This window comes from Poecilia reticulata, linkage group LG5, assembly GCF_000633615.1.
Source record: "Poecilia reticulata strain Guanapo linkage group LG5, Guppy_female_1.0+MT, whole genome shotgun sequence".
Classification (NCBI taxonomy): domain Eukaryota; kingdom Metazoa; phylum Chordata; class Actinopteri; order Cyprinodontiformes; family Poeciliidae; genus Poecilia; species Poecilia reticulata.
Window position 1 is genome coordinate 27,651,128 of NC_024335.1, and position 23,643 is coordinate 27,674,770.

Below are 23,643 nucleotides of genomic sequence, written 5' to 3' on the forward strand. Positions count from 1 at the left end.
GTGATGTTTTTTCCAGAGTCTGACTCAGCTGACCTGCAGCTACGAGGCCGATAACCAGACCCGCCATCTTGTGTGCGACCTGGGAAACCCCATGAAGTCTGGCAGCAGCGTAAGAACCGCGGCCTGCTTTATTCTGTTTTCATTCTCTGTACTCATTTAGTCAACTTTAAAACGGCAGTACTATGTAAAAACAACTTTTTTGAGCTTCACATCATGTTTAATGTTAGTCCCTCACCAAAAACATACCTGTAGTGTAAGGACACTCAGAGGGGGCCCGGAAATTCAACCACACACAGGAGTATATAAAAGGAAAAAAGTTAATTTTTTCAGATTCTGGTTTCTGCTCAGGGAGAGGTCATCAAACACACCACTGAGGAGAGAGGGGAGAAGACTGGGGATGTACGGATAAAGGAGGGGTATCTTAGAAATGTTCAGCTTAACTGACCTGTAGAGCAGTGGACGGGTGGAGCAGAGGAACAGAGGGTTTGATGACAGGGAGATGCAGGAAACCAGTGGAACAGGCTTCTGTGGAGGCAATGAAGATCTCCACGGGGAGATCCAAGATGCAACACCCAGGGACTTTGTCAATAATCAGGCAGAGGTCATACACAGGAGGACAGAGAGAGCAAACTTAGCTTTGAGGGGCAGGCGGTAATCGGTGGTCGTGCGGTAATCGGTGGTCGTGAGGCAGATCTTGGGTCAGGGTCCAGAAATCCAGAATAGAAGGGATCCGTGAAGGGCTTGGCAGGAGGGGTAAATTCGTGGTCAGAAGGGGGGGTCAAAGAAACACAGAAGGTTTGGAAGGAAACGCTGGATCTCTACTGGCTCGTGGCTGTCCATAATCTGGCAAGGAAGCAGAGGCTGAGGGGTGTTTAAATAGGGCCAGGCCCAGGTGGAACAGGTAAGCAATCAGGCGTGGCAGGTGAACTGAATGAGTGTTTAACACAGCATGAACAGCACATGAATCATAACATGTAGTGTTGCCTTGATTCTTTCATGCATGTTTGAGAAATACTTTAAACTCCATGGAAACGATTCAGCTGTGCAAAATGCCTGGGTGGACCTAGCCCCGCCTCCGAGACAAAGCTCCTCCTCAGAGCTGCAGGTTCCAAGCTTCTGAGCTTCACAGAGCAGCCCTCCCCCATGACTTCCCCACCGCAACTACACTACTAGCTCCTTCAGACTAGCCAGCAGCAATTAGCAAACACCTGATGGAACTTTGCTCATTATACTGACTTCTTCTCAGAGCAACACTGGTAAAAACATTGTTCAAGGGTTTACAGAGGAGCCATGTTGTGATTACCTCCTGAAGGCAGAGTTTCAGAAAAACCAGGAGTTTCTTAAAGAGACAGAGGCCCAATTTCAAGGTGTTAAATTACAATGTCATATTTCTTTGAAGTCATTTTTGGTATATACAGCCCTTTTAAACAAGTGAAGGTAACATAGTTATTTGATTGTGCTATAAAGTGACACTATGTGACTGGAGAACAGTGCAATACCATGCCTTTAATGACTAACATACATGAAAACTCAACAAGTTTGTCTAACGTTGTTAGATAACCTGATAAACGATGCAATCATAAATGTAAGTTGTATGCTGTGAGTACAGTCTATCTGTGTTTACCCTGCTGATCACTAAGAGTCCGAGCTCCGTAGAAATGAGTGCTTCGTCTTTTTCATCTGTAGTTATGGGCTGGCCTTCGATTCACTGTGCCGAGACTGACAGATGCTAACGATGTTGTCCAGTTTCAGCTCCAAATACGAAGGTAGGTTGATACTGTCTGATGGGATTCATTTTCATCATTCCATCCGATTGCAAAAGGCAAGAGTGGTTTCTAAGGCTTATTTAGTCAGTGTGTGTTTAGTCCGCTACAGTATTTAGTCCGTCCCAGTATTTTTTGTATGTCTAGGCAGACTCATTGGTTGATAATAAATGGGTCAGTTCTTCTCATACCTGTTGTTGTTAACTATTGTTCTCTTTGAGTAATATCACATAACAAAGCCTTTTATAACATTATACACTTCAAAATAAGTAATAAAAATATGTATGATTCGTGCTGATATCGTATCGGGTCAATATTCATATCGGCCAATACTCAAATCTGCAATATCGGTATCTTATTGGAAGTAAAGCAGTCGTATAAGGAGCCTCGGGAGTCATGCTTCCAAAGTTAAATTCATTTAATTTTCTCTCAGAAGTTGGAGTTGATTAAGAACATGCTAATCATGGAGTTTTCTGTGTTGCAGTAAAAACTTCAATAACTCTGACAGTAACGAGGTTCTGCTGGAGGTGCAGGTTGCTGCCAAGGCTGAGGTCATCCTGCAGGGGTAAAGCTTCATCACCAGCCTTACAGCATAACCTTTCAGTGTGTTTCAAACGGTAATGATTGAGCCTGCAGCTGAGACGTGACTGTGGCTCTTGCAGTGTTTCTCGGCCAGACAAAGTCATCTTCCCTCCTCCCAACTGGAGCGCCCGTCAGAGCCTGGGGCAGGAGCAGGACGTCGGCCCTGAGCTGCAGCAGGTTTATGAGGTTTGACGTGATTTATGGCTCTTATTCTTAGCTCTTCTGAGTCAACCAGCTGTGTTGTGATTTCAAGGAAGAAGATGTTTAGAAATTCTGATGTCGAAACTTGTCCTCTCACAGTTGGTGAACAACGGCCCCAGTGTGGTGAGCCGCACGACGTTAGAGGTGAGATGTCCCCTGAGGGCCCAGGGCCACGCTCTGCTCTACCCCATGGAGGTGATCACCGTGGGCCCACTCAGCTGCTCCTCCAAAACAACCTTCAATGCTCTAAAACTCAAGGTTAGGACACACACATCTGCCTATAGGCATGTTGCATGTTAATGTTTTATATGGTTGTTTCATGCATGGGCACAACACTGGAGGGGAAAATAACTGACCTGTTGAAAACTGGGAGATGTAGGTATTAATAATTTAGTACAGTGTGCCACAAAATAATACAAAAAAACTGTTTAAGAACAATTCCAAACCACTCATATTTTTCATTTTTTTCACTCTCTGTGTCAGCTATACACACACACACACACACACACACACACACVCACACACCTGTTGCCATAGCAACTGACTGACAACAGCTCCTCTACTGTAGCAGATTTCAACACCAAAAACCACACAAACATTTTCCACACAAAGAGGCCATTACAGTATTTTTTCAGGTTTGATGTTTATTCTGTGATTATTAATAAGTGATCGTCTGAACTCAGCGGTGCTTGATTAGTTAGTTTAAGCGCATGCTCTACTGATGATCTGTCAGAGAGTTGGTGTATGGATTGCCTGTTTTTTTAATGGAATCAAAACTCACCAAATTCCACACCACATCTACATGTAAAAGTTTTCAAAGTCAAGCTAGCATAACTGACCTATTTACCTCCCTCACTATTTTTGCTTAATTAAAACTTTTTCCTGACCTTGTTACCTAGTTGTTGTAGTGTTGACAATTAGTAACAAAGCACTGCATCCCTTTTTCATTTATATACCCGCCGTATATTTACAATTTAGCGCGTTATGTTGACAAATTGACAGCTAAAACCAATAGCAGTCAGTGTTTTGTGGCTTTTTTCAGGATCTTGCGTGTGTGGGATCATATTGCAACGTCTCTATAGAGGCAAGAGTTGTTGTGGCTAATGAACATGACATCACATTTGCTAACGAGTCTGCCCATGTATGCAGCTTCAGGCTCCAGCGTCAGAAAGTCCTGCATTGTTAAAGTCCAGCACAGAGCATTACATCTGGAGGAGAGAGGAGATCAGGGATCCTCTGGCTGAACACGGAAACCTGGTGAGACAATCCAGGAATGAAGGATGGGTTTGCAAATTAAATTTATAACAATAATAATAATAATCATACATTTTATTTGAAGGTGCCTTTCAAGTCACTCAAGATCACAAACAAGAAATACAGAACAGCGAAAGATCAAATATAAAACAATAATTTAATTCAGTTTATTTATTTATTTAGCGCCAATCGTAGCAAATGTCTTGTCAAGGCGCTTTACAAAAATATAATCAAATTGGATTTCAGTTCAATGACACATTCATCAAAATTGATATAATGATCAAACAGCACAGGATGTTCCATTGTGTAGTTTTCAAATCTGACTTGATATAATTGCTAACTGCTTAGATAACTGTGATACACTAACTGTATGACTGCGTGTGTGTGTGTGTGTAGGTGTGTGTGTAGTTGTGTGCGTGTGTGTGGGTGTGTGTGTGTGCGTGTGCGTGCGTGTGTGTACGCGCGTGCCAGTAATTACATTTGTATGTGTGTGTTTGTGTATTGCGATTAGAAAGCAAAATGTAGAGTTACATTTTCTGTTTTAAAATGTTAAAGGACTGAAGAGGTGAATCAACTTATGCTATGATCTGGTGCAGCACATCAAATGATGTCATTTATGATCAAGCTATACATGGTCCCTTTGTAAATAAAGTTTATCACTGTTTATTAATCAAAGTACATTAAGACTCTTCTGCACAATTTCATAAAAAGGCAGATATCAATAAAATTGAATACAATTAATGGTACAACAGAAAAAAATTCAACAAAATAAACAAGTCAGAGAAAGTGAGTTTTGATGTTAGAGTAAACTTGACTAGTCACAAAGGTCCTCACATAAAGTCACTCCACTGGGTGTTCAGTCCCAGTTTGTCATGTTGCTGTTGTTTATTACATGGTGGTTCTGCTGACAGCAGTCGGTTCACCCAAATAACCCAACAACATGGTGCTGGAGGTTCTGCCCTCCACTCATATGTTTAAACCTTAATGAGGTTATTTCTCTTGAGAGAGGAAGTGGGAGCAGATATGACGAGTCCAGGCTAACGTCTCCCCCTGTCAGCTGTAATTGTTTATGAAACGACCTTAATTAGCTCAGTGATTTATGCGACTTGCGTCAGTGACCGGAATGTTTGACAGCTCATCCCTGTTATTCACAAGAGGCCTGTTGAAAAGAGATAATCCGGCCACATGAAGAGGCTCTCTCACTATTTGAACACTGAACGTTCAGTCACTTTTCAGCCAGGAGTTTACAGCTCTGCTTACAAAATTATTCACACCCCTAAAACATTTTTGTGTTTTGCTACATTACAACCATACACTTAAAGTGGCAGTGTTATGTAAAACTGATATTTTGAGCTTCACATCATGTTATTATGTCATTCCTTCATCAAGAACATACCTGGGGTGTTGCCTTGATTCTTTCATGCGTGTTTGAGAAATCTTTTAATCTCCATGGCAACCATTCAGCTGTGCAAAATGCCTGGATGGACCTAGCCCTGTCTTTGAGGACAAAGCTGTAGTCTCAGAGTTTCACTCAGCTCCTTCAGACCAGTGAGCAGCAATTAGCAAACAGGTGGTGGAACTGCACATCAGCTCCAATAATGAGCTCCTTATAGGAGCTACTTCTCAGTGAAACGCTGGTGAAACGTTGTGAAAGTGTTAATATAGGAGCCATGTTGTAAAGATTTCCTGAAGGCAGAGATTCAGAAAGAGCAGGAGTTTCTTAAGAGACAGAGGCCCAATTTCAAGGAGTTAGATTACAAAGTAAGTTATAAGTGCTACCTTAAGTTACATAAACTTAAGGTAGCACTTGATTTTGCAACAAAACGTAAGAAAATACATAATATTGCCTCTTTAGAGTTTTTTTTAATTTTGTTTAAAAAAAAAAAAACAGCAAGACTTTACTTTTGGGTAAAAATTTGTGAAATGGACGAGACAGTAGTGAGCATTTTTGTTACATGTGATGTAAATCTAACACAGTATTTCAGAATAAAGTCCATCAGACAAACAGTAAAACATGGTGAGGGTTGAATGATGATCTTGGCTGCTTTGCTGCTTCAGTTGCTCACTAGCATGTCTGGCCATCAGTTGGTGACCTTAACCTCAACAGTCTTTGCTTTCTGCATGTAGACTGTAGCACTTCAAAGTCAGACCCTGGTTTTCCTTAAACAAGTTAAGGCTTTGGTTTGGCCTAGTCGAAGTCTGGACTTTAGTCTGATTAAGATGTTTCAGTAACAGGTTGATTGTGCTTGAATGAAGAATATATAGGACAGAGTTTTTGTATATTTAAACATGCTGGTGTGAATTTTCAAGTCCATTGTGTCTGTTTTAGAGGTTAAGTAGAAGAAGAAAACATGTAATGTTGACCTCTGACCTCCTGCAGACATGCAGCTCAGTGGAATGCTGGAAGCTGCACTGTGATGTGAAACGGCTGGAGAAAGGCAGCAGCGTCATTCTGACTGTACGCTCCAGACTGTGGGCTGAAACCTTCATGGAGGTGAGACTGACAGACTGACAGGTTGACAGACTGACAGACTGACAGGTTGACAGACTGACAGACTGACAGGCTGACAGACTGACAGGCTGACAGACTGACAGGTTGACAGACTGACAGACTGACAGACTGACAGGTTGACAGACTGCCAGACTGACAGGCTGACAGACTGACAGACTGACAGACGGACAGACAGACTGACAGGCTGACAGACTGACAGGTTGACAGACTGAATTTCTGTTCTGTCTGTTTTTCATTCAGTGAGTAGAGAATCTGGAATTTTTACTCAAGTAAGAGTACAGAATAGTAAAAATACTTCTGAAAGTATGTTTTTCCAAAATAGATATTCAAGTAAATGTAACTGAGCAGCAGGGCTCAGAGGGTGGAGCCCTGATGCTCATGATTAATACGGTACATAAAGCTCAGTAAAAGTGCAGAACTCTGCTTGAAGCTATCCGTTTGCTCATACTGCCCCCACTTGGAGGTTTGTGATTACAGAATATGAAGGATTTTGTAATCATTTCACACAGCAGATCAAATATCAGCAGTCTGTGAAGTATATTTATGAAATCACACTAGATATTCATATTTTATTTTATTTTTTTATGTAAGAGCCATGAATGTATGGCTCTTACATAAGAGCCATGAAACCTGTCTTGTTTCTGCATGCTATCCCGTCTGTTTGCTCGTCCCCAGCGCCCATACAAGCAGCACATCCTGGAGTGTTCAGTCCAGTATGAAGTGAATAAGATGCCGTACTCCATTCCTCCCAAATTCAAGTCATCCGGGTCAAAGAAGGTAACTTCCTGAAGTTTGTGTCATTCTGAGTGTTATTCTACTGTACATGTGGGTGTCAGTGTGACGATGTGACGGTGTTGCTGTTGGCCAGGTGGTGGCGTCTGTGATGTGGAGCAAGCCGGAGAATCAGTTCTCAGTTCCAGTGTGGATCATCATCCTGGCTGTTTTAGCTGGGCTGCTGCTGCTGGCGGTGCTCATATATCTACTGTACAAGGTAGAATGGGCTGGTGGAGAACACAACCCAACATTTTACATTTTAACTTAGCCACATAAAAAACCCTCTGAGATCAACAACTCTTTCATAAGGCTGACTTGGCCAAGAGAAGCAGCAGCACACGACATAATGGACAAGACAAATGGACAACAAAAATAAACATTAAGAATATTTAAGTGCATTTGACAGTAAATGTAGTAGTTATTAGAATAACAAAAGAAATAAAAGCAGTGAAAATCCTGTTGAAAGGATTTCCATTGTTGATTTCTTAAAATAGAGCAGGAAGCGTTCAGTGGAACAAGTTCTATCGGTTTCTGTTTAGATTGCAATGATTCTAATCAAAGAAGGCAAAGAAACTGAAACCTTCTTCCCTTTTTTCATTCACACACGAGGAACATAGAGAAATAAAACATTATTTGATTGTAGGCTTTTGGTTCTCCAAAGAACATTAAATAGATAAATAGGAAGCAAGCCAATAAGAGCTTTACATTCAGCGAAGGCATGCCAGCTTTAGTTTACAGTTCCTGGTTGGTACATCAATACATTGATTTGTTCTAAGTATCTGTTCAGTGCTTGCCTGGGTTCAGAGTCAACTGAACATCATAATGTAGAGCTGTGTAGCCTTAGCTATCTGGAGCATTTAGATATGGAATAAGAGGGGTCCAAGGATTGAACCTTGGGGTACCACATATATGACTTTAGTCCACTTCAATGAGAAGTTATGTATTGACATAGTTATGTATTGACTTATTCTTTATGTCAGACTTGAACCAATTGAGTACTGAACCAGATCCTACTGAACTTTTAAGGTAATTTCAGTAATATGTCACCAATGTCCAATGCTGCACTGAGGTCCAACAGCACCAGCACTGTGGTTCTYCCACAGTCTGTATTTATATGGATGTCATTGAACACTTTGACAAGAGCGGCCTTGGCTCTGTGGTGAGCTTAGAAACCAGACCGGAGGACAAACTATAACTCCTGAAAAGAAAGACAAAGAGGCAAAAAGTTGATGTGAAACACGACTTAAAAGTCAAATGTTGACATCGTCCAAGTTCCAACCCCTGAAAACAGGAAGTGTAATGTTTTACTTTAAACGGTTCATATTTGACCCCCTTTACCTAAAAACATTTAACTGTGTTCATCGAAAGAAGACAAGTACAGTACTGAGAGCTTTCAAAAGCGGGCGGGGCAGTGCCATCTTGTTGCAGTCTATTGCCAGACCATGGCCGTACATGTGCACACATATATCATCTGAGCTGCACCAAATTGAAAATTATGAATATTAATTCAACTCCTAAAAGATAAGTAAGGAAATATTTTGTGGGTATGGCCACAGTGCTCCTTAGAAACAAAAATATTATCCCCAAGCGATGTTTGGGGATAATATTTGCTTTTTTTTTTTCTTGTTACGGATGTTTGCACATCCGTAACTTCTCAGAACCCACTAAAACATCCCATGATACAAACCCTACAGAAAGTCGGCCATTTTGGTCCAAAGCCACCATTTTGTGCCTTTTACCGTTGTTGTATCTGATCGAAGTCCTCCTACAGATTTGGTCTTAGTCTTCATAATCAGCTAGTGTAGTCTTAATGCATTGGGGATCAAAGCTTTTGGCTTCACATCAAAGCATGTGGGCGTGGCAAAGCCTTGGCATTGTCTTCTGAAATGTTTTTTTTCATGTTCTGCCTGGGGTGTCTGGGGGGCTTTCACTGACCCATGAAAATGCCTGGGTGCCGATGCCTTAAGGTTTGGAAAAATTTCAGACACTGCAAAAAACTAAAATAACATAAATAAGGTGTTTATGACTTCAGTTCATTGCCTAATACCTTTAATTTCTTGAAGGCTATTATTACAAACTCAACTTCAACCGCTTCCGATCTTAATGATGCCAAAGTGGTCTTTATCCCAATAATGTCACTTGATGCATTTTCAACACATACCAATGTTCTTTGTATGTAGGGTTGACAAAACCATATTTTCATATAGTACATGTAATTTAGTCATTCTAATTTGGGACAAAATATTGATTCAAACCTCTGGCAACCCAAACATTCGGAGATATTCTGAAGTTAGTTCATTGCTTATATACTTTTCTTTCCAGATGGGCTTCTTCAAAAGGTCAGACCCCTATGGAACAACTATGGAGAAGGCCCACCTCAAACCCCAGGCGTCCTCTGAAGCTTAGATCGAAGAAGGGGTTTCTCCTTCTTATTCCAAGTAACTGGAAAAGATCGCCACCTTCTCAAGCGAGGAAAGCAACTCACTGATCATAAACTGGCACCCCATTCATGCAGGGTCATTTATGGGTGCTGTATCACTGGAATAATGTTAACCTGGTGCTGCACTAAAATACCAAAGAAGAGGAGAAGACTGGGGCTGTGCAGCTAAAGAAGCATTGCTGTTTTGGACACCAGTTTGGACGGTCATGTAATAATCAGACGCTCAGGCTTAAGGAAAAGGCTAATCTTATGCAAACCAAAGAAAACAAATGCATCTCCAACAAACAGCACTAAAGTTCCAGCTTCGCTTCTTTCCAAAAATGTTGACTTTTTAAGCCAAGCTTGGCCCTCGTGTTTGATATCTGTTGAAATTCCTGCTTTTTATTGATCTGATCACCACTTGTTATTTATGGCACAGTGATTTTTGTTGAATGTTAACTCTGTACTGTCTGCAGGGAACACCTGATCAAACTGCAACGTCTGACTTGAATCATTCCTCTCCCATATTGGGAGGATTTATGTATGTATGTATGTATGTATTCATTCACTGTGTTGACCTTATTGGTGTTGTGGCTCCGAATAAAGCTTAATTTTATATAATCATCTAAAATGGGTCTCATGATTTTCAGCTGTGAGGAAACAGAATCCAAAGAGGAGTACAAGCTGCTCAAACGGGTGGTGGAGGAACTCTAGGCTGGATGACTGCAGGGTGTCCAATATGATGCTACTCCACTTCTTTGCAGATGATGTGATGATTTCAGTGAGTGATCTGGATTTTGAATTGGAGTAGACTCTTGCTAACAGTGAGGATGCTGGTCTGTAGACCAGAAGGTCTTCAGGACACAATGAGCAGAGATGGATATTTAATATAAAATTTTCTTAAAGCTACAGTATGTAACATTTTATGTTTGTTGAAACTGTCACTATTATGTGACAGTATGGTCTGAAACAGATAATCAGAAAAAAATTGAGCTCCTCGACCTTCTCCAGTGCTAACTAAAAATGACCAATAAGAGCCAGGAGGCGGGTCTTAGTGCTGTCAATCACAATATCTTGTGGCACTGCTCATCTTCCCTCTCCTTCCCACGCTTGATCTCTGTTACGCTACAGCTAGAATACCCTGGTGTGAATGCTAATGCTAGTTAGCATAGCCATCAATGACTGCAAATATACTATCTTTCCTGTTTCTTCGCCATTAGCACATTTAGCAGGATTGATTGATTGTGATAAATCCCTCCTCCTGGCTCTGATTGGCTGTTTTTGGTTGGGAGTGGTGCTCTTTTCTTTGGATGACAATTGTAGCTCAGGGAGGAGGTGAACGACAATCTTCTCACAGATTATCTGTTTCATAATACAAAGAAACAGTTTTAATAGGTAAAATAATAAAAAAATTATTTATAAAAGTTACATACTGCAGCTTTAATTGCTCATCAAACATTTATCATTCAAATTTTCTGAAAAACTGAATTTTGGCTGGCTGCACACACAGCATTGCCTAAACATACAGTTTTTGTAGAGCAGTGGTCTTTTGTAGCTTTCCCTCCTTGCATAGGATTTCGAGAACTTTCTGCAGAAAGCTGTCAGGTCAGCAGTCGCTTCCCAAATGCCTCATATCGAATGTATCCAGGAAGAACCATCCTATGGGAAAAGCACTATTGACTTAGCAGTGAATAAAAGTCTATATTTTAGAGTCAGCACCAATCAATCATCTAAGGTACTGATCTTCATGGTACTAATTAGGTCAGTTTTCCTGTAGTTTATGGTTGGTGCTTTGCACTACCCTAAGTTAAATAGATCAACACTAAGGAGTTGATATACACTGAGGTACAAATATGTGACTTTTTAAAAATACTTTAAGAACCACTGAGATAGTAAAATGAGTTTTACATCTTTGTGGACTGAAATGTTAATGAGAAAGGAAACAATTGGCAACTTTAGTTGGTCCATTTTACTAATATTTAAAGCTTGTTCAACATGGATAAGCCAAATGTCTTTTGGCCACAATGACAAATGTCCAGAAGTATGTTGGTAGAAGTGTAATGTTTTGTTGCTAATGTTACTGGTCCATTTTATTTAAGTAGATACAGTGATGATTCAAAGCAAAATAACAAATTAGAAAATAGAAAAAAAACCCACATTTTTAAGCAAATTCCTTATGTGTTATATATTAAGTCCACCCAACAAAGTATTAGTTCCAAAAACTATGTTAAAAGTCAATAATTATTGTGACATTCATGGTAAGTTTGAGTGCATGTAAACGTCTAATTACAACTGCAATGTTTTACAGTGTAATGTTGAAAGACAAATTGTTATTTTCAGCTTTGCTTCAGACAACACTGGATTAATAGGGAGGAAGTAGAGAGCTACTTCCTGTTTCTGACCTCACTTCCGTCTGGATCTGAAGAAGAGACGGTGGAGATGGCTTCATGATGCAGAACATCAATCATGAATGAATATCAATAAATCTCTAATGTATTTTGGTTGAACTTTTCAGGTTCACAGAACATCTGCTATAATATTAATCCAGGTCTTGGACTGTCCTGCTGCAGCTGCTATGTTGGCTCTTACATTAGTGCTGAGTATATACATGTGGCGGTCAGCTGAATGCTGCTGACTGTCACTTCCTGCAGCTCTAGTGTTTCTGTTTTTGCTCTCCTGCTCCTCTCTCTCCCTGTGTGCATTCCTGCAGTGTATAAAAGCCTCTGTGCTGAAGCTGCTGCTCTGCAGAGGAAAACTAAAGGATCCAGAGGAACCAGAGAAGCGTTTGTCATTTTCTAGCTGTGAGTAACACATGTCATAGTTTATGCAGTTAGATAAAGTAGAGCTTAATATTTATGCATACTGATCATGCATACTGCTTCCTTTGAGTTTGCAGTGGCAGATGATTCAGCATTTTTTCTGTCCTTGTTTTGAACTATAAAAAGACAAACAAACTTACTGTATGGTGGACAGTGAGCTTTAATACAACCTTGATTTTTGACAGGGTAGTAGATAAATTATATTTTGTACATTTTTATGACTGATTCTTCAAAGTGTGGGACTGATTTGGTATTTTGGGGGAGTGGTTATACGAGATTCCAACCCCCAGTTGTTTGTCCTACAGAGATTGATCTGTTCAAACCCTGGGTGATCCGATGTGATGCCTCCTATTCAGAAACCAAATACCTCGGCTTTTGCCCTTTTGCTTTTTGTCTGCTGTGCGCTGAATCAGATATTAGTTTTTGAAATCTGCCTACGCGGCAGACTCCTCATAAACAACAAACCAGAAGACATCTGAAGACATGTTTAGCTAGCGATCTAATGTGTTTTTCTTTGCAGGCCCAGAAAATCCATATTTATCCAGTAACCATGGCTAGAAACCTGCTAAAGAATCCCAGTGGAAATGGTGAGATGTCTTTTTGTTTCTTCTCTTATGCAGCTCCAAACTGTACCAATAATGTATATGGGAGACAACACTAGACTATAAGGGGTTGCGGTGACACAGACATTTAGAGTTGTGTATCATTAGCATAAGCATAGTAAGATATATTGTACTGTAGTCCCTACACTGAGAAGACCCAAGAACAGAGCCTTGAGGAATTATAAGCTTTATACAACACAGTGTCATGGTCAATAAGGTGAACCTTTTGGTGTGTCAAGATTTAAAGAGTTTTCACTACATGTGATGTATATTTCTTTAAAAGTCCATATAAAAATCGGATACTTTGCAGTTTTAGCAGAAGTTTCAATGTTCACTTCCAGAGTGACACAATGTCACCAAATTCCCCCAAATCTCAGGATAGTCTAAAAATGAAGCATACTATCAATTATCATCAGTCAATATGTTTAATGAGAGTTAAACATCATATAGCATCAACATCATTAGCATTGTACAAGATGTATCATTTAGAAATAAATGATACATCTCTAGATGTACAGATTTAGCATTGTACACATTGTATGTCTTTAGCTTTGAGCTAAAGAACTAATAATTAAAAAACATATATTTTAAGTTTTTATCTTAGTCATCAACACCTGACCAATTAACCCACACAGCAATTTGAATTAGTGAGTGAAATTGTGCCTAATGTGTAATCAAACCTCCAAAACATACATGTTTTAAATAACCTCCTTACATGACAGCCAATTGTATTTTGACTGAAAGTGAACGAGTGAGCTCTGGTGTTTTGAGATTGTAAAATGAATTCTAGATTTAGAGATAAGATACATAGTGCTACAATTAGTCATCTGAGATTGACTTTCCCTCCTAGAGCAGCTGGAATCCTGGGAGCTGACAGAAAACGGTGGGAACCAGTGGAAAGTGGAGGACATGCCAGGAGACTGTGGCCATGACTTCTGCAATGAAGAAGTGACCAAATATTTTGCGACTTCCTTTGAGTGAGTGGTTGTTACCATTTGTGTTATAGTATAAGACAATTAAACCACATGTAAATAAGCCTGTTATGCTACCATTCAGACCTGCCTGTCTTCAGCACCAGCTTTAATAGCGCTAATGTCTCATGCTCAACCTGAATTCTGTTTCTATAATTCTCATCAGCTGTGGACACACTTTCACTAATCTGCAAATGCACTCACAGCAGAGCTATTTTTTCGCTAAGAGTTTTAGCACTTTTGCTAACTTTGAAAATGTTTAGCGTTCTTAACTTCCCTTGAATTAATATTTCCGGATAAGAAAAATTACTTAACTGTTTTCTAAACTTTCAGTTGAAAGTTTGAAATCTGTGTTGAAGTTTTGATTGTCGACTATTTTTTAAGTAGTTAGAAGTTAATTCACATACTCTTACTTTGAAGTGGGTGACGACAGTTTGTGCAGCACTGCCATTTTTTCCTCAAGTTTTATTTATAGTGATTTTTGTTGAATGTTACTCTGTACTGTCTGTCTGCAGGGAACACCTGATCAAACCTGCTTAAAATATGGTTAAAAAGCATGAAATAAAGTCCACTAACTTTATTTCAAAGAAACAAACAGGAACAAAATAAAACACAGGCAGCAGAATCCAAGACATAAACATGAATACAATATCTATGAGCAATATAGAACATGTAAATTATAATGTCAAAATTAAATTAGTGATCAAAAGTTGTAGTCTTTCAATGGCAGTTATAATTTGAATGGAAGTTAGTGCTTTAGAATGGGCTTCTGTATTGGTGTTGTGCTTTAGTGTCAGCAGAACTCGTGTTTATGATTACTGCATTAAGGTTAGAGCAACTAACATTTGAGTTAGCAGTGCCCACCACTGAATCTGATTTAGCTAACTGCTAACAATCGTCCCCATGGATTATCCTAGGCTTTGCCTAAAACGGCAGGTGATCGACCTGATAGAGGAGGGTTACAACCCAGAGCAGCTGGACGCTCAGCCTCCTGTCACCGTGAAAGACTGGTAAGGCTTGAACATACAGGTAAGACAGACGCTTTGCATCAGGATGCATTCACACCAGCCCTGTTTAGTTCCCTTTAATCAAATTCTAATTAATTTGTCAAGAAAGTCTGGTTTGTTTGGCGAGGTGTGAATGCTCAATCCAACTCTAATGCAGACCAAAAATAAAACAAACTCTGGTCCGCCTAAAAACCTCGGTCTGGATTTGGTTTGAATGCATATGTGGATGCAAGTGGACTGGTGACGGATCCACAAGCAGGAAGCAAACTACAGCGCAGGACATTCTGGGTCTGGAATAAATGCAACTGTTTAGCATCAGCTTTATACCGAAGACTAGAAAAATCCCACAACTGTTAAAATCTCCATTTTGATGACCTTTTGTGAAGAAGGAAGTTGTGCTGGTCTTTTTAGGAGGTTTTTGTGTTGCTTCCTTCAGTAGATCTTGGTTCAGCGCCACCACAGGGGAGGGGTTTTTCAATTAGTCTGGATCATTTGACAGAGTCCAATATGAAAGTGAGCCGCACCAGCTGAAAATGAAGCAAATATTACTATTTTAGTCCCAAATCGAAATGAGTCTACTGGACTATCAGGTGTGGAAACACACTTAGTGAGGTGAGCTGCCAGTTACAGTAGCTGCGTTTTCATTAGAAATATACTCAAAACGCAATTGTGAAACTTATTGCGAAATAAGAAATCTAGTTGAATACAGATTCATCTTCACCTATCACCAGATCTCCTTCTGGTGGGATGTGCCCTAAACATCTCACTAGCGAGTTGTTCAGGAGGCTGGTGAGATGGCTTTGAGAGCCCTGCTGGATCCAGCTGCACATTGTCCAATGAGGCAAGAGTCCACAGATAAACACTTTGCTGCTGCATACAAACTGGAAAAAAAGTGTTTCCATTGCAATTTTGAAAAATACGCACATCAATATGGTTAAAAAGCATGATTTTTTTTCCCCCAAGTTGTCAAGTGTTCATTAAGCAAATATATTTTTGTAATTCCAATTCGCATCATTTTATCATCAGTGGAAAGACAGCTTGTGATGTCATCCTGCAGGTTCTGCGGCAGGACCGACTGCGGCTGCACCTATCAGATGACATCCTGTCTGCTGGATGAGAATCAAGAGGTTCTGCAGGAATATATTCATGATCCGGAGACTCTGGACCCCGAGGCAGACTGCTCATGGAGACAGGTTTTCAAATGTTTCTAATAGAAAAATAACACCAACACATCCTGCAGAGAAGATATTATCCAACCAGCAGTCCCCTTTCCCTTCCCTTGTTCATCTCCAGGTCATTCATACGTTTTCTGACTACGGCCCTGGAATGCGTTTCATCTCATTCGAACATGGAGGATGTGACACCAGCTACTGGGAAGGCTGGTTTGGAGTTCGGGTCACTGGGAGCTCTGTGACGGTTGAAGTCTGAACCAGAGGAGAAACAAGATGAGGAGAATGGAAACAAATATAGCCAAGAATACAATATTAAATTATTCATCTTAGTTTATTTTAAATATCATAGCCATTGCAGTATTTCCAAAGCAGCTGTTTGAAATCTTGAGGTTTAACCTGGTGCTGCTTTTGGTTCAAGAAACTAATGTTCACACAAAATAGGCACCTTCACTTTACTAACCTTTATATATTCAACCCACAGCTTGCTGGACTAACTTTAAACTAGCCTCTAACTTCTCTTTGCACTAATCAGCAACCCTTCAAATATTAATCACAGTAATAAAATAAACTATTGCATGCAATCCAGAATGTGTTGACGTGTGGTGGTGGTTTATTTTTCATGTCATTGAACTACTTCCAGCCACATGGACTTCAGTAGGATTTTATGTGTTGGACCAACACAAAATAGAGCTCAGCTGTGAGAAGACAAATGACGTTAACACGAAATGAAGACTCCCGCAGCACTGAAAGCGAGTGTAGCGGCATGTTGCTAGCAGCTAATGAGAAAAAGAGCAGCAACTGTGGCAAATTTTCTTTTTATTTTCTTATGTTTACCTGGTGGAGAAAAACCAACTGAACAGATGGGAATCTGAGCTCACACACAAAACACCCAAAGGTAGTTTAGCGAGTCAAATTAACCCAATAGTACAATAATGTCATAGAATATACAGTCAGAATTCTAATTGACTATATTTCTGTTCTGCTCCCTCATTAAATGAAAACGATACAATTTAAAATATAAACTGAATTTGTGAAATGAAGATTAGATTCAGATTGTGCTGACTGTTAATTTTTGTAAGTCACGTTGAGCGTTTTCAAACATTTTTTGTGTGCGGTTGTTAGTGGGTTTGGAAATGACTTTAATCTGAATATATACATTTTTCTATATTAGACATCAAAATGAGCATTTATGTAAATAACGAGTTTAATTGTGATATATTTTATTCAAAAATTTCAACTTTTTGAAATAGGCCCTATAAAAATGATCACTGACAGGTTGATTTGAGAGGAATTTAACTTTTTTTTTTGTTTGAAATATTCACATTAATTTTCAACTTGAATAAACTTCAGAGAACATGTCACATAACCAGTTATATGGTTGTAATTAGTGAAGTTGGGAACACACTACTGTGCAGATTCTGAAAAAACCTGGAGTTTACACCAAGAAAGGTGTCAGCAATTTTTGACAACAAAAAATTGCTAGCAATTTTTCAGCAATTGAAAAGTTGCTGAAAAATGTTCCCAGTGAAAGGCATAAACTAGGGATTACTCCTTTAACTGGACCTTTCATTACAATACAGAGGACATTTTTGAGAATGTTTTATGTTATAGTTAATATTTGGATTTAAATGATACTTTTCAAAAAATATTCTGAAAACATGTTTTCATTTCCAAAATACTCCTATAAAATCATCTAAAATGTTATCAAGAAACAAAGTTCATAAAATATCACAACAAACTTGTTATTCATTAAATACATTTTTTATAACACAACACGGGTAGAACAGCAAATATTAATCTTTATAGTACAAAGTTTGTAACAACACATGTCAATCAAATAGTGAAAACTTTTTTGAAACATTTAAGGTTTTACAGTGTTTGGCTGTTAGAAGTTTGCAGACAGTAGTAAATATTCTCAGGAATCTGAAGACATCACTTACTGATTCCAAACTAAAACTGAAATGTAACCTGGAAGCATCAGTCTGGTTTCATAGAGCATCAAAAGTAGGAACTCAGAGGTAAAGGTCTTTCTGCTTTAAGTAATGTCACATCAAATTATGAACCTGATCTTAAATAATTTGATAACTATTTAAAAGAAAATGTATATTCTCCAAAAAATACTCTGTGGTTTTAAGTTGCACATTTGCATCGACAGGCTTTAATACAGTCAGAAACATTGAAATAAAAACTACCTTCTTAGATAACAAAATGAAACAGAAAATTACATTTATATTACTGTTGAAACTTCTGACAGAGTTAACACAACCTGCCCACCCATGACTCGAACAGATAGGCAGGTTTAGACAACGGATGGAATCTAATGTGAATAGAATATATGCTTCCAATTCTTTTTATAATTTAATAGAAATTCAAATAAGCTGCTATGCAATAGTTGTGTACATGGAAATGAACTTGTTTCTCCACATAATATGAAGAAGTAAAGAATGAAACAGCAGTACATGAATGAAAATGAAAGAACATGTTAGGATTAGGATGAAGAAAACCAGAACCATTTATAAAACTGTTTATAAAACATCAGCAATAAAGATTCTGCACCTTTAAGATGTGTATCAGGAATATGCTCCAGTAGTGATTTTATCTGTAACAGTTCAAGGAAGTGCAAAGGTTGTGTCTTTTTGGGTAGAATAACAGAAACTGATCCACGTGGAAGGCGGAAGCGGAGCTGCTGCTGCTGCTGTTATTCTCCTTGGGACTGCATCTGTTTACAAAAGGCCTCAAACTGCTGCTGCTCCAACTCTGTCATCACTTTGTTCAATGCATATATCTGAAAATAAGAGAAGCAGACATAAGCAGGAATAAAAAAAAAAAAGAAAAAAAGCCCAGAACACCAACCAAAACATCATTTGAGTATCTACAGTTTAGATTTGCAGTGAGGATGGGATACCTCTGCTCTCTGTCGCTGTTTGGCCTCCTGCTGTGCAGACTTCTGCTTGGCTCTGTCTCCTCTGGTCGGGGTTGAGTTCAGCTTTGGTTTGTCCTTGCGGCAGGCCGGCTCCATGGCGTCACTTTAACTCCACCTGAGAAAGTCCAAGAGAGAAACTTTTATCCTAAAAAATCTTGATGGGGGACAGATTGATAAATGTAGTCAGGAGAAGTTTCTACTGTGCCTCCAAAAGTTTTTCCAAATTGCATTGCATTACAAACACTAATATTTCAAATGTTCTTTTTGTTTAAAATAAATTGTAAAAAGTGTGACGTGCATATATGTTCGCCTCCATTTCCTTTAATTTAAAAGCAACCAATTGAACTTGAAACTGTGGCTGAGGTTCACACCATCCTCAAACATACAGCCACAGAAGCATATTCATCAAATCAAAATCAAATCAAATTTTATTTGTATAGCAAGGCATTCAAACATCATAACAAACAAAAAAAACACAGAGTCATGCAACATAGAATCAACAATCAAAACATTACATTAAGTCAAGTGCCATCATTAAATTCATAATTGATTACGTTCCAAATACAACTCTAAACAGATGGGTTTTTAGTCGAGATTTAAAGGAAGTCAGTGCTTCAGCTCTTTTACAGTTTTCTGCAAGTTTGTTCCAGATTCAATAGCCCAGTCAAAAAAAGCAGGTGAAGACATAAACCCAAAGACTTGAAGTTGTAACTTCTACAAAATAAAAACTCACATGGGTTAATTTATGCACTACTTTAAAATACACTTAAAGTAGCAGATGTAATTGGACAAAGAACTTCAAGAGGTGTGAATACTTTTGAAGGCATTGCAACTGAGCATCAACAAAACGTTTACATAGACTGAAAACCGCCGTTAATAAAGTTCAGGTGCTTTTGGAGCATAACTAATTAATTCGAAGCTAATAAACAGACATAAGTGAAAACGACATGTTCCCATAGCAACACGTTACTCTGAATTCAAACCAGCTACCAATGTTAATGTTAAATGAGAATATTTAACGGGACAGGTTCCTCTGAGATAAAATAGTCTATTAGTCGTTAAAGTTAGCGTCTTAGTCAGTTCAGCTAACATTAGCCTGCTATCGGTTTGGTTTTACACGCTGACGTCGCAAATAGTAGCAACATTAGCCTTCTGATAATGGTGAACTCACCTGTGATATGAGCGCAAGTCAAATGAAGCAATACAAGGAGGCTTTCATTAGCTTTGAGAATAAAAACTGGTTGTAGGAAGCTACTAGCAGACAGAACAGCAGCTGTTCTCTGTGTGCCACAAATAAACAAACCCGTGTTCAGCTGAATAAAGCTCAATAGTTCCGGTAAGGAATTTTCTTGATCTTCTTTTTTTTAGGTTTAATTTCTAAATATTGTGTTTTTCTAACTTTGGAAAGCTACATTTTTTTGTTATGAAAATTAACTTATTTGATTTTTATACAGCAAATATAAAGTACTTTAGCATCAAAACGTAGAAAAAAATTATTTAGATGTGACGCCGCTACCCCCCGCCTGAAATCAGTCTTAATTAGCAAACTGGTAAACTGAAGTGTTACAACAAATTTTATTAATATTTATCAAGGAGGCTTTTTGCCACCAAGTTCCACCAAGAAAATATTATTACACCCAAAGCAATTGGTTAGCAATTGCTTTCGGTGTATTTCAAATGCAATGGACACAAGAAGACACGGGAAAGAAAGCAAGAGAAAGTTAAATTGGACAGAGACAGATAAGAATAGAGTAGATAAAGAGAATACCTGGTTGAGTTTAGCTATACTACTGTTTTCACCCCATTTTGGGGATTGTATAGAATATTATTAATGTACATTTTCTTAACAATATCGTTTAGCTATATTCTATTCCTCTGAAATGTTCGCAACAAGATCCTAAATCCACTTTTTTTCCCCCATAACTAACTACTATCACATGAACAGATTTTAAATGCAAATAAATTTAACTTCCAGATGTACATTTCAGGCAAAACCACCTAATTTCTCGTTTTGATCAGGGAGAACCAATAGGTCTGACCACCAGATGTCGCCCTTGTATTATAAATCATCTTTGAATCCCAGTCTAATACTTGTATGTGACATGACACATAATAAAAAGAAAATACAGACAAAGGTGTCTAGTGAAATTAACTGCTAGTTCAGCTCTTGAATTCAGTTTTGAATCAGAAGAGTCAACTGATAAGCGTGAAGAGACCGCGGTGCATAATGTGCAGACCTCCCTCATGAAGCCTTCTCAGCGCATACATCAGCTGGGTGGTGAGTGAGTGTGATGGTGGTCTGAGAAACATTCATCACTGCTGAAACCAAAACAGCCATCAACGACAACACAGAATAACCAAACACCCAAACGTATGAAGTGAGCAAATCGTCCTCTCATGCCAAACAACCTTACAGCGTCTGCTGCTAAGATGGAGGTTTGAAATGCGCTTCTCTTCTCTCCACACCACAGAGAATAATCGAACGGCACCCCAAATGGTTTACCTGGATTTCTCGGCCAGCGGCTCTATTTTGGAACAATATCTTCCCAAGAACTGGTGCCGAACTCAGCAGACAACAGCCGGCCATACTGCCCCAAAATACACCACAGGATAACTAGAAGGAGTCAAACATGCTTTATTTATACTTTATTTTGTTATCGCAAAACCTATTTTTATTTACTTTTCATATTCTGCAGTTCATGCAGTTTCATAAAATCCCCTAACTTCCATTTAAACGAATTGGACAAGCGGTCCACAGAAACCTGGGAATGATGTGTAGCTTCTACATAAAATCAACTTCTCAGTTCACTTGAGTGGCAACGAGTGAACAAACTGGGAAGTCAGAAAAGTCATCATGGCCATCACCACCCAGAGAAAACCCGGCTGAAAGACGTCACGGTGCTAACCGTGTCGTTTTGACTGACAGGCTGTTTCTGGGGAGTAAAGAAACACAAACAACCACAGTGATGACTGAATGAAAGCAGCAAAATACAGGATGAATATTCAACCAGCAGCAATGAGGCAACATAACCAACCTGTTCAGGTTGTGTAGCTCATATGTTACATTTCACTTTCGAAAATGATTTCTTAAAATGATTATTTAGCAGGAAAAACACAGCTATGAATAAGTCACATCCATCTACCCACCCATCCATTGTAAAAGCAATTAATTTAATAAAATTTGGAAGACGGGTGAAGCATAGTATTATTTTATGCCAAGTCTCTTTACTTGTCAGTCATTTGCAACATCTTCCCAGAAATGTTTTGTTTTAGTTTCTTTTAGCTTTTTCTACATACCTTTTTCAGTGGTCTTTTTCCAAATATTAAGTGGGAAAATCAAATTGAAAATGAGTTATCCATTTTCAAGAAGCACTAAAAATGTGTGCAGTGATTTAAAATGTGTCTTCATGAGATGTGGAAGTATCTTAGCCAGAATTGCCTGAAAGCTTCCAGCTTCCTGTTGACCTGCAGCTGAAGCTAAGGGACTGCGCTCGCCATCAGCTGGCCGAGCCGCAGCTACAGGGATGAGGCTTAAATGAATGTGCTGTCTACATGTCACAGGATTTGTGTTGTAGTTCATGTGTTTCCACACATTAAGTCCATGTGTTGTCATGTTGAGAGGCTCTTTTGAAAACAGCTCTGGTCTGTTTGTGCTGCTTCATCATTATAGACAACAGCATCATTTGTCCAATCAGGGATAGTATAACTTATTGCCAGTGAGATGGAAAACATTATTCCAAAAAACAAGATGGCATCTTGGCAGAGCTCAGCTCGTCTCTGTGGCAACAACTTTGTGAGAAAATGAAGTGTTGCTTATTATGTCCTGGGCATACAGTATAGAACCATTTTATAGCCCTTTATGTACAGGGTGTCACCCTGCATGTAGACCCACTAAGAGCCCATAGAAAGTCATACCACAGCAGACGTCACTGGCAGGATGTGTCCCCATCGTCATGGTGACCTCAGCTGCAGTACTGATCATTGGTTGGGGCTGCAGGCCTGGCAGCTTCTATTGGTGCATTTTGGTAATGTGAGTCTCAACTCTTGCATTAAGAAGGTTTTATGTTCAAATATCTGTAAGTGCAGGTAAACAAGGGAACTCTTGGTTTATATCATTTATGTGATTTTCCCTGCCTGCATAATGTACCTGTTCTCTTTCTTGCTTTCTTTTTCGTTTTGTTTCTTGATTCCTCCCTCAATTCCTGACTGAGCCTTACAGTTTCTGTTTTTTTCCCGTTCCCTATTTGTAGTGCATCTCTTTCTTTTCCTTGCTTGTCTCCTGCTTCTACTCCGTCTCTTCTTCCCTTGCATACTTGCCTTCTTTTCTACCTTGCGTTCTAGTGCTATTCACAATTTAGAAAATACTTTCAGATTTATGTTTTCGCATCCACCTGAATAATGTGTAGTTGCGCCACTGAGTGTGTGTGTGTCTGCGTGTGCGTGCGCTCGCACGTGTGTGTGTGTGTGTGTTAGGAGCCTTGTTCTTTAAATTAAGCTCTCTCTACAGTGAGTCCAGTCCTGACTGCTCCTTCACACCAGCAGACCTGAACATACAAACTGACTACAACCTCCTAACCCCATTCACCAACCCCCTGCCAAAACACACACGCACACACACACCCTCACGCACACGCACACACACAC

General features: G+C 39.2%; 3 protein-coding genes across 3 annotated transcripts in view; 2 read left to right on the top strand and 1 right to left on the bottom strand.

Annotated features, from left to right (window-relative positions):
- LOC103465419 (integrin alpha-5-like) overlaps positions 1-11,907 on the top strand; it is a 57,776-nt gene extending 45,869 nt beyond the window's left edge. Inside the window, exons 21-31 of the mRNA XM_008410222.2 lie at positions 17-109; positions 1,687-1,766; positions 2,248-2,328; positions 2,426-2,531; positions 2,646-2,804; positions 3,696-3,803; positions 6,181-6,294; positions 6,988-7,089; positions 7,181-7,303; positions 9,409-10,286; positions 11,846-11,907. Of these exons, the coding sequence (XP_008408444.1) occupies positions 17-109; positions 1,687-1,766; positions 2,248-2,328; positions 2,426-2,531; positions 2,646-2,804; positions 3,696-3,803; positions 6,181-6,294; positions 6,988-7,089; positions 7,181-7,303; positions 9,409-9,492 (1,050 nt within the window). The 3' untranslated portion in view covers positions 9,493-10,286; positions 11,846-11,907. The remainder of the gene's footprint in view (positions 1-16; positions 110-1,686; positions 1,767-2,247; positions 2,329-2,425; positions 2,532-2,645; positions 2,805-3,695; positions 3,804-6,180; positions 6,295-6,987; positions 7,090-7,180; positions 7,304-9,408; positions 10,287-11,845) is intronic.
- A 301-nt stretch (positions 11,908-12,208) lies between these two features.
- Positions 12,209-16,668, top strand: fbxo2 (F-box protein 2). The gene is made up of 6 exons (XM_008410221.2): positions 12,209-12,306; positions 12,845-12,911; positions 13,777-13,903; positions 14,815-14,907; positions 15,962-16,097; positions 16,198-16,668. Exons 2-6 carry the CDS (start codon positions 12,875-12,877, stop codon positions 16,330-16,332), a joined length of 528 nt encoding a protein of 175 aa, XP_008408443.1. The 5' UTR covers positions 12,209-12,306; positions 12,845-12,874; the 3' UTR covers positions 16,333-16,668.
- A 1,190-nt stretch (positions 16,669-17,858) lies between these two features.
- Positions 17,859-20,313, bottom strand: svbp (small vasohibin binding protein). Its single transcript, XM_008410225.2, has 3 exons — positions 20,171-20,313; positions 18,982-19,114; positions 17,859-18,861 (listed from the first exon to the last, which is right to left on the bottom strand). The coding sequence occupies exons 2-3, from the start codon at positions 19,093-19,095 to the stop codon at positions 18,775-18,777; spliced, it is 201 nt and encodes a 66-aa protein (XP_008408447.1). The 5' UTR covers positions 19,096-19,114; positions 20,171-20,313; the 3' UTR covers positions 17,859-18,774.
- Between the last annotated feature and the right edge of the window lie 3,330 nt (positions 20,314-23,643).

What these genes read in the sequence shown, in the direction of transcription:
- svbp (XM_008410225.2), bottom strand. Translation starts at nt 19,095, where the DNA reads ATGGAGCCGGCCTGCCGCAAGGACAAACCAAAGCTGAACTCAACCCCG. An exon ending in AACAGCGACAGAGAGCAGAG is followed by an intron (nt 18,862 to 18,981) that starts GTATCCCATCCT and finishes TCTTATTTTCAG; the next exon opens with ATATATGCATTGAACAAAGT.
- fbxo2 (XM_008410221.2), top strand. Translation starts at nt 12,875, where the DNA reads ATGGCTAGAAACCTGCTAAAGAATCCCAGTGGAAATG. An exon ending in AAAGAATCCCAGTGGAAATG is followed by an intron (nt 12,912 to 13,776) that starts GTGAGATGTCTT and finishes TTTCCCTCCTAG; the next exon opens with AGCAGCTGGAATCCTGGGAG. An exon ending in CAGACTGCTCATGGAGACAG is followed by an intron (nt 16,098 to 16,197) that starts GTTTTCAAATGT and finishes GTTCATCTCCAG; the next exon opens with GTCATTCATACGTTTTCTGA.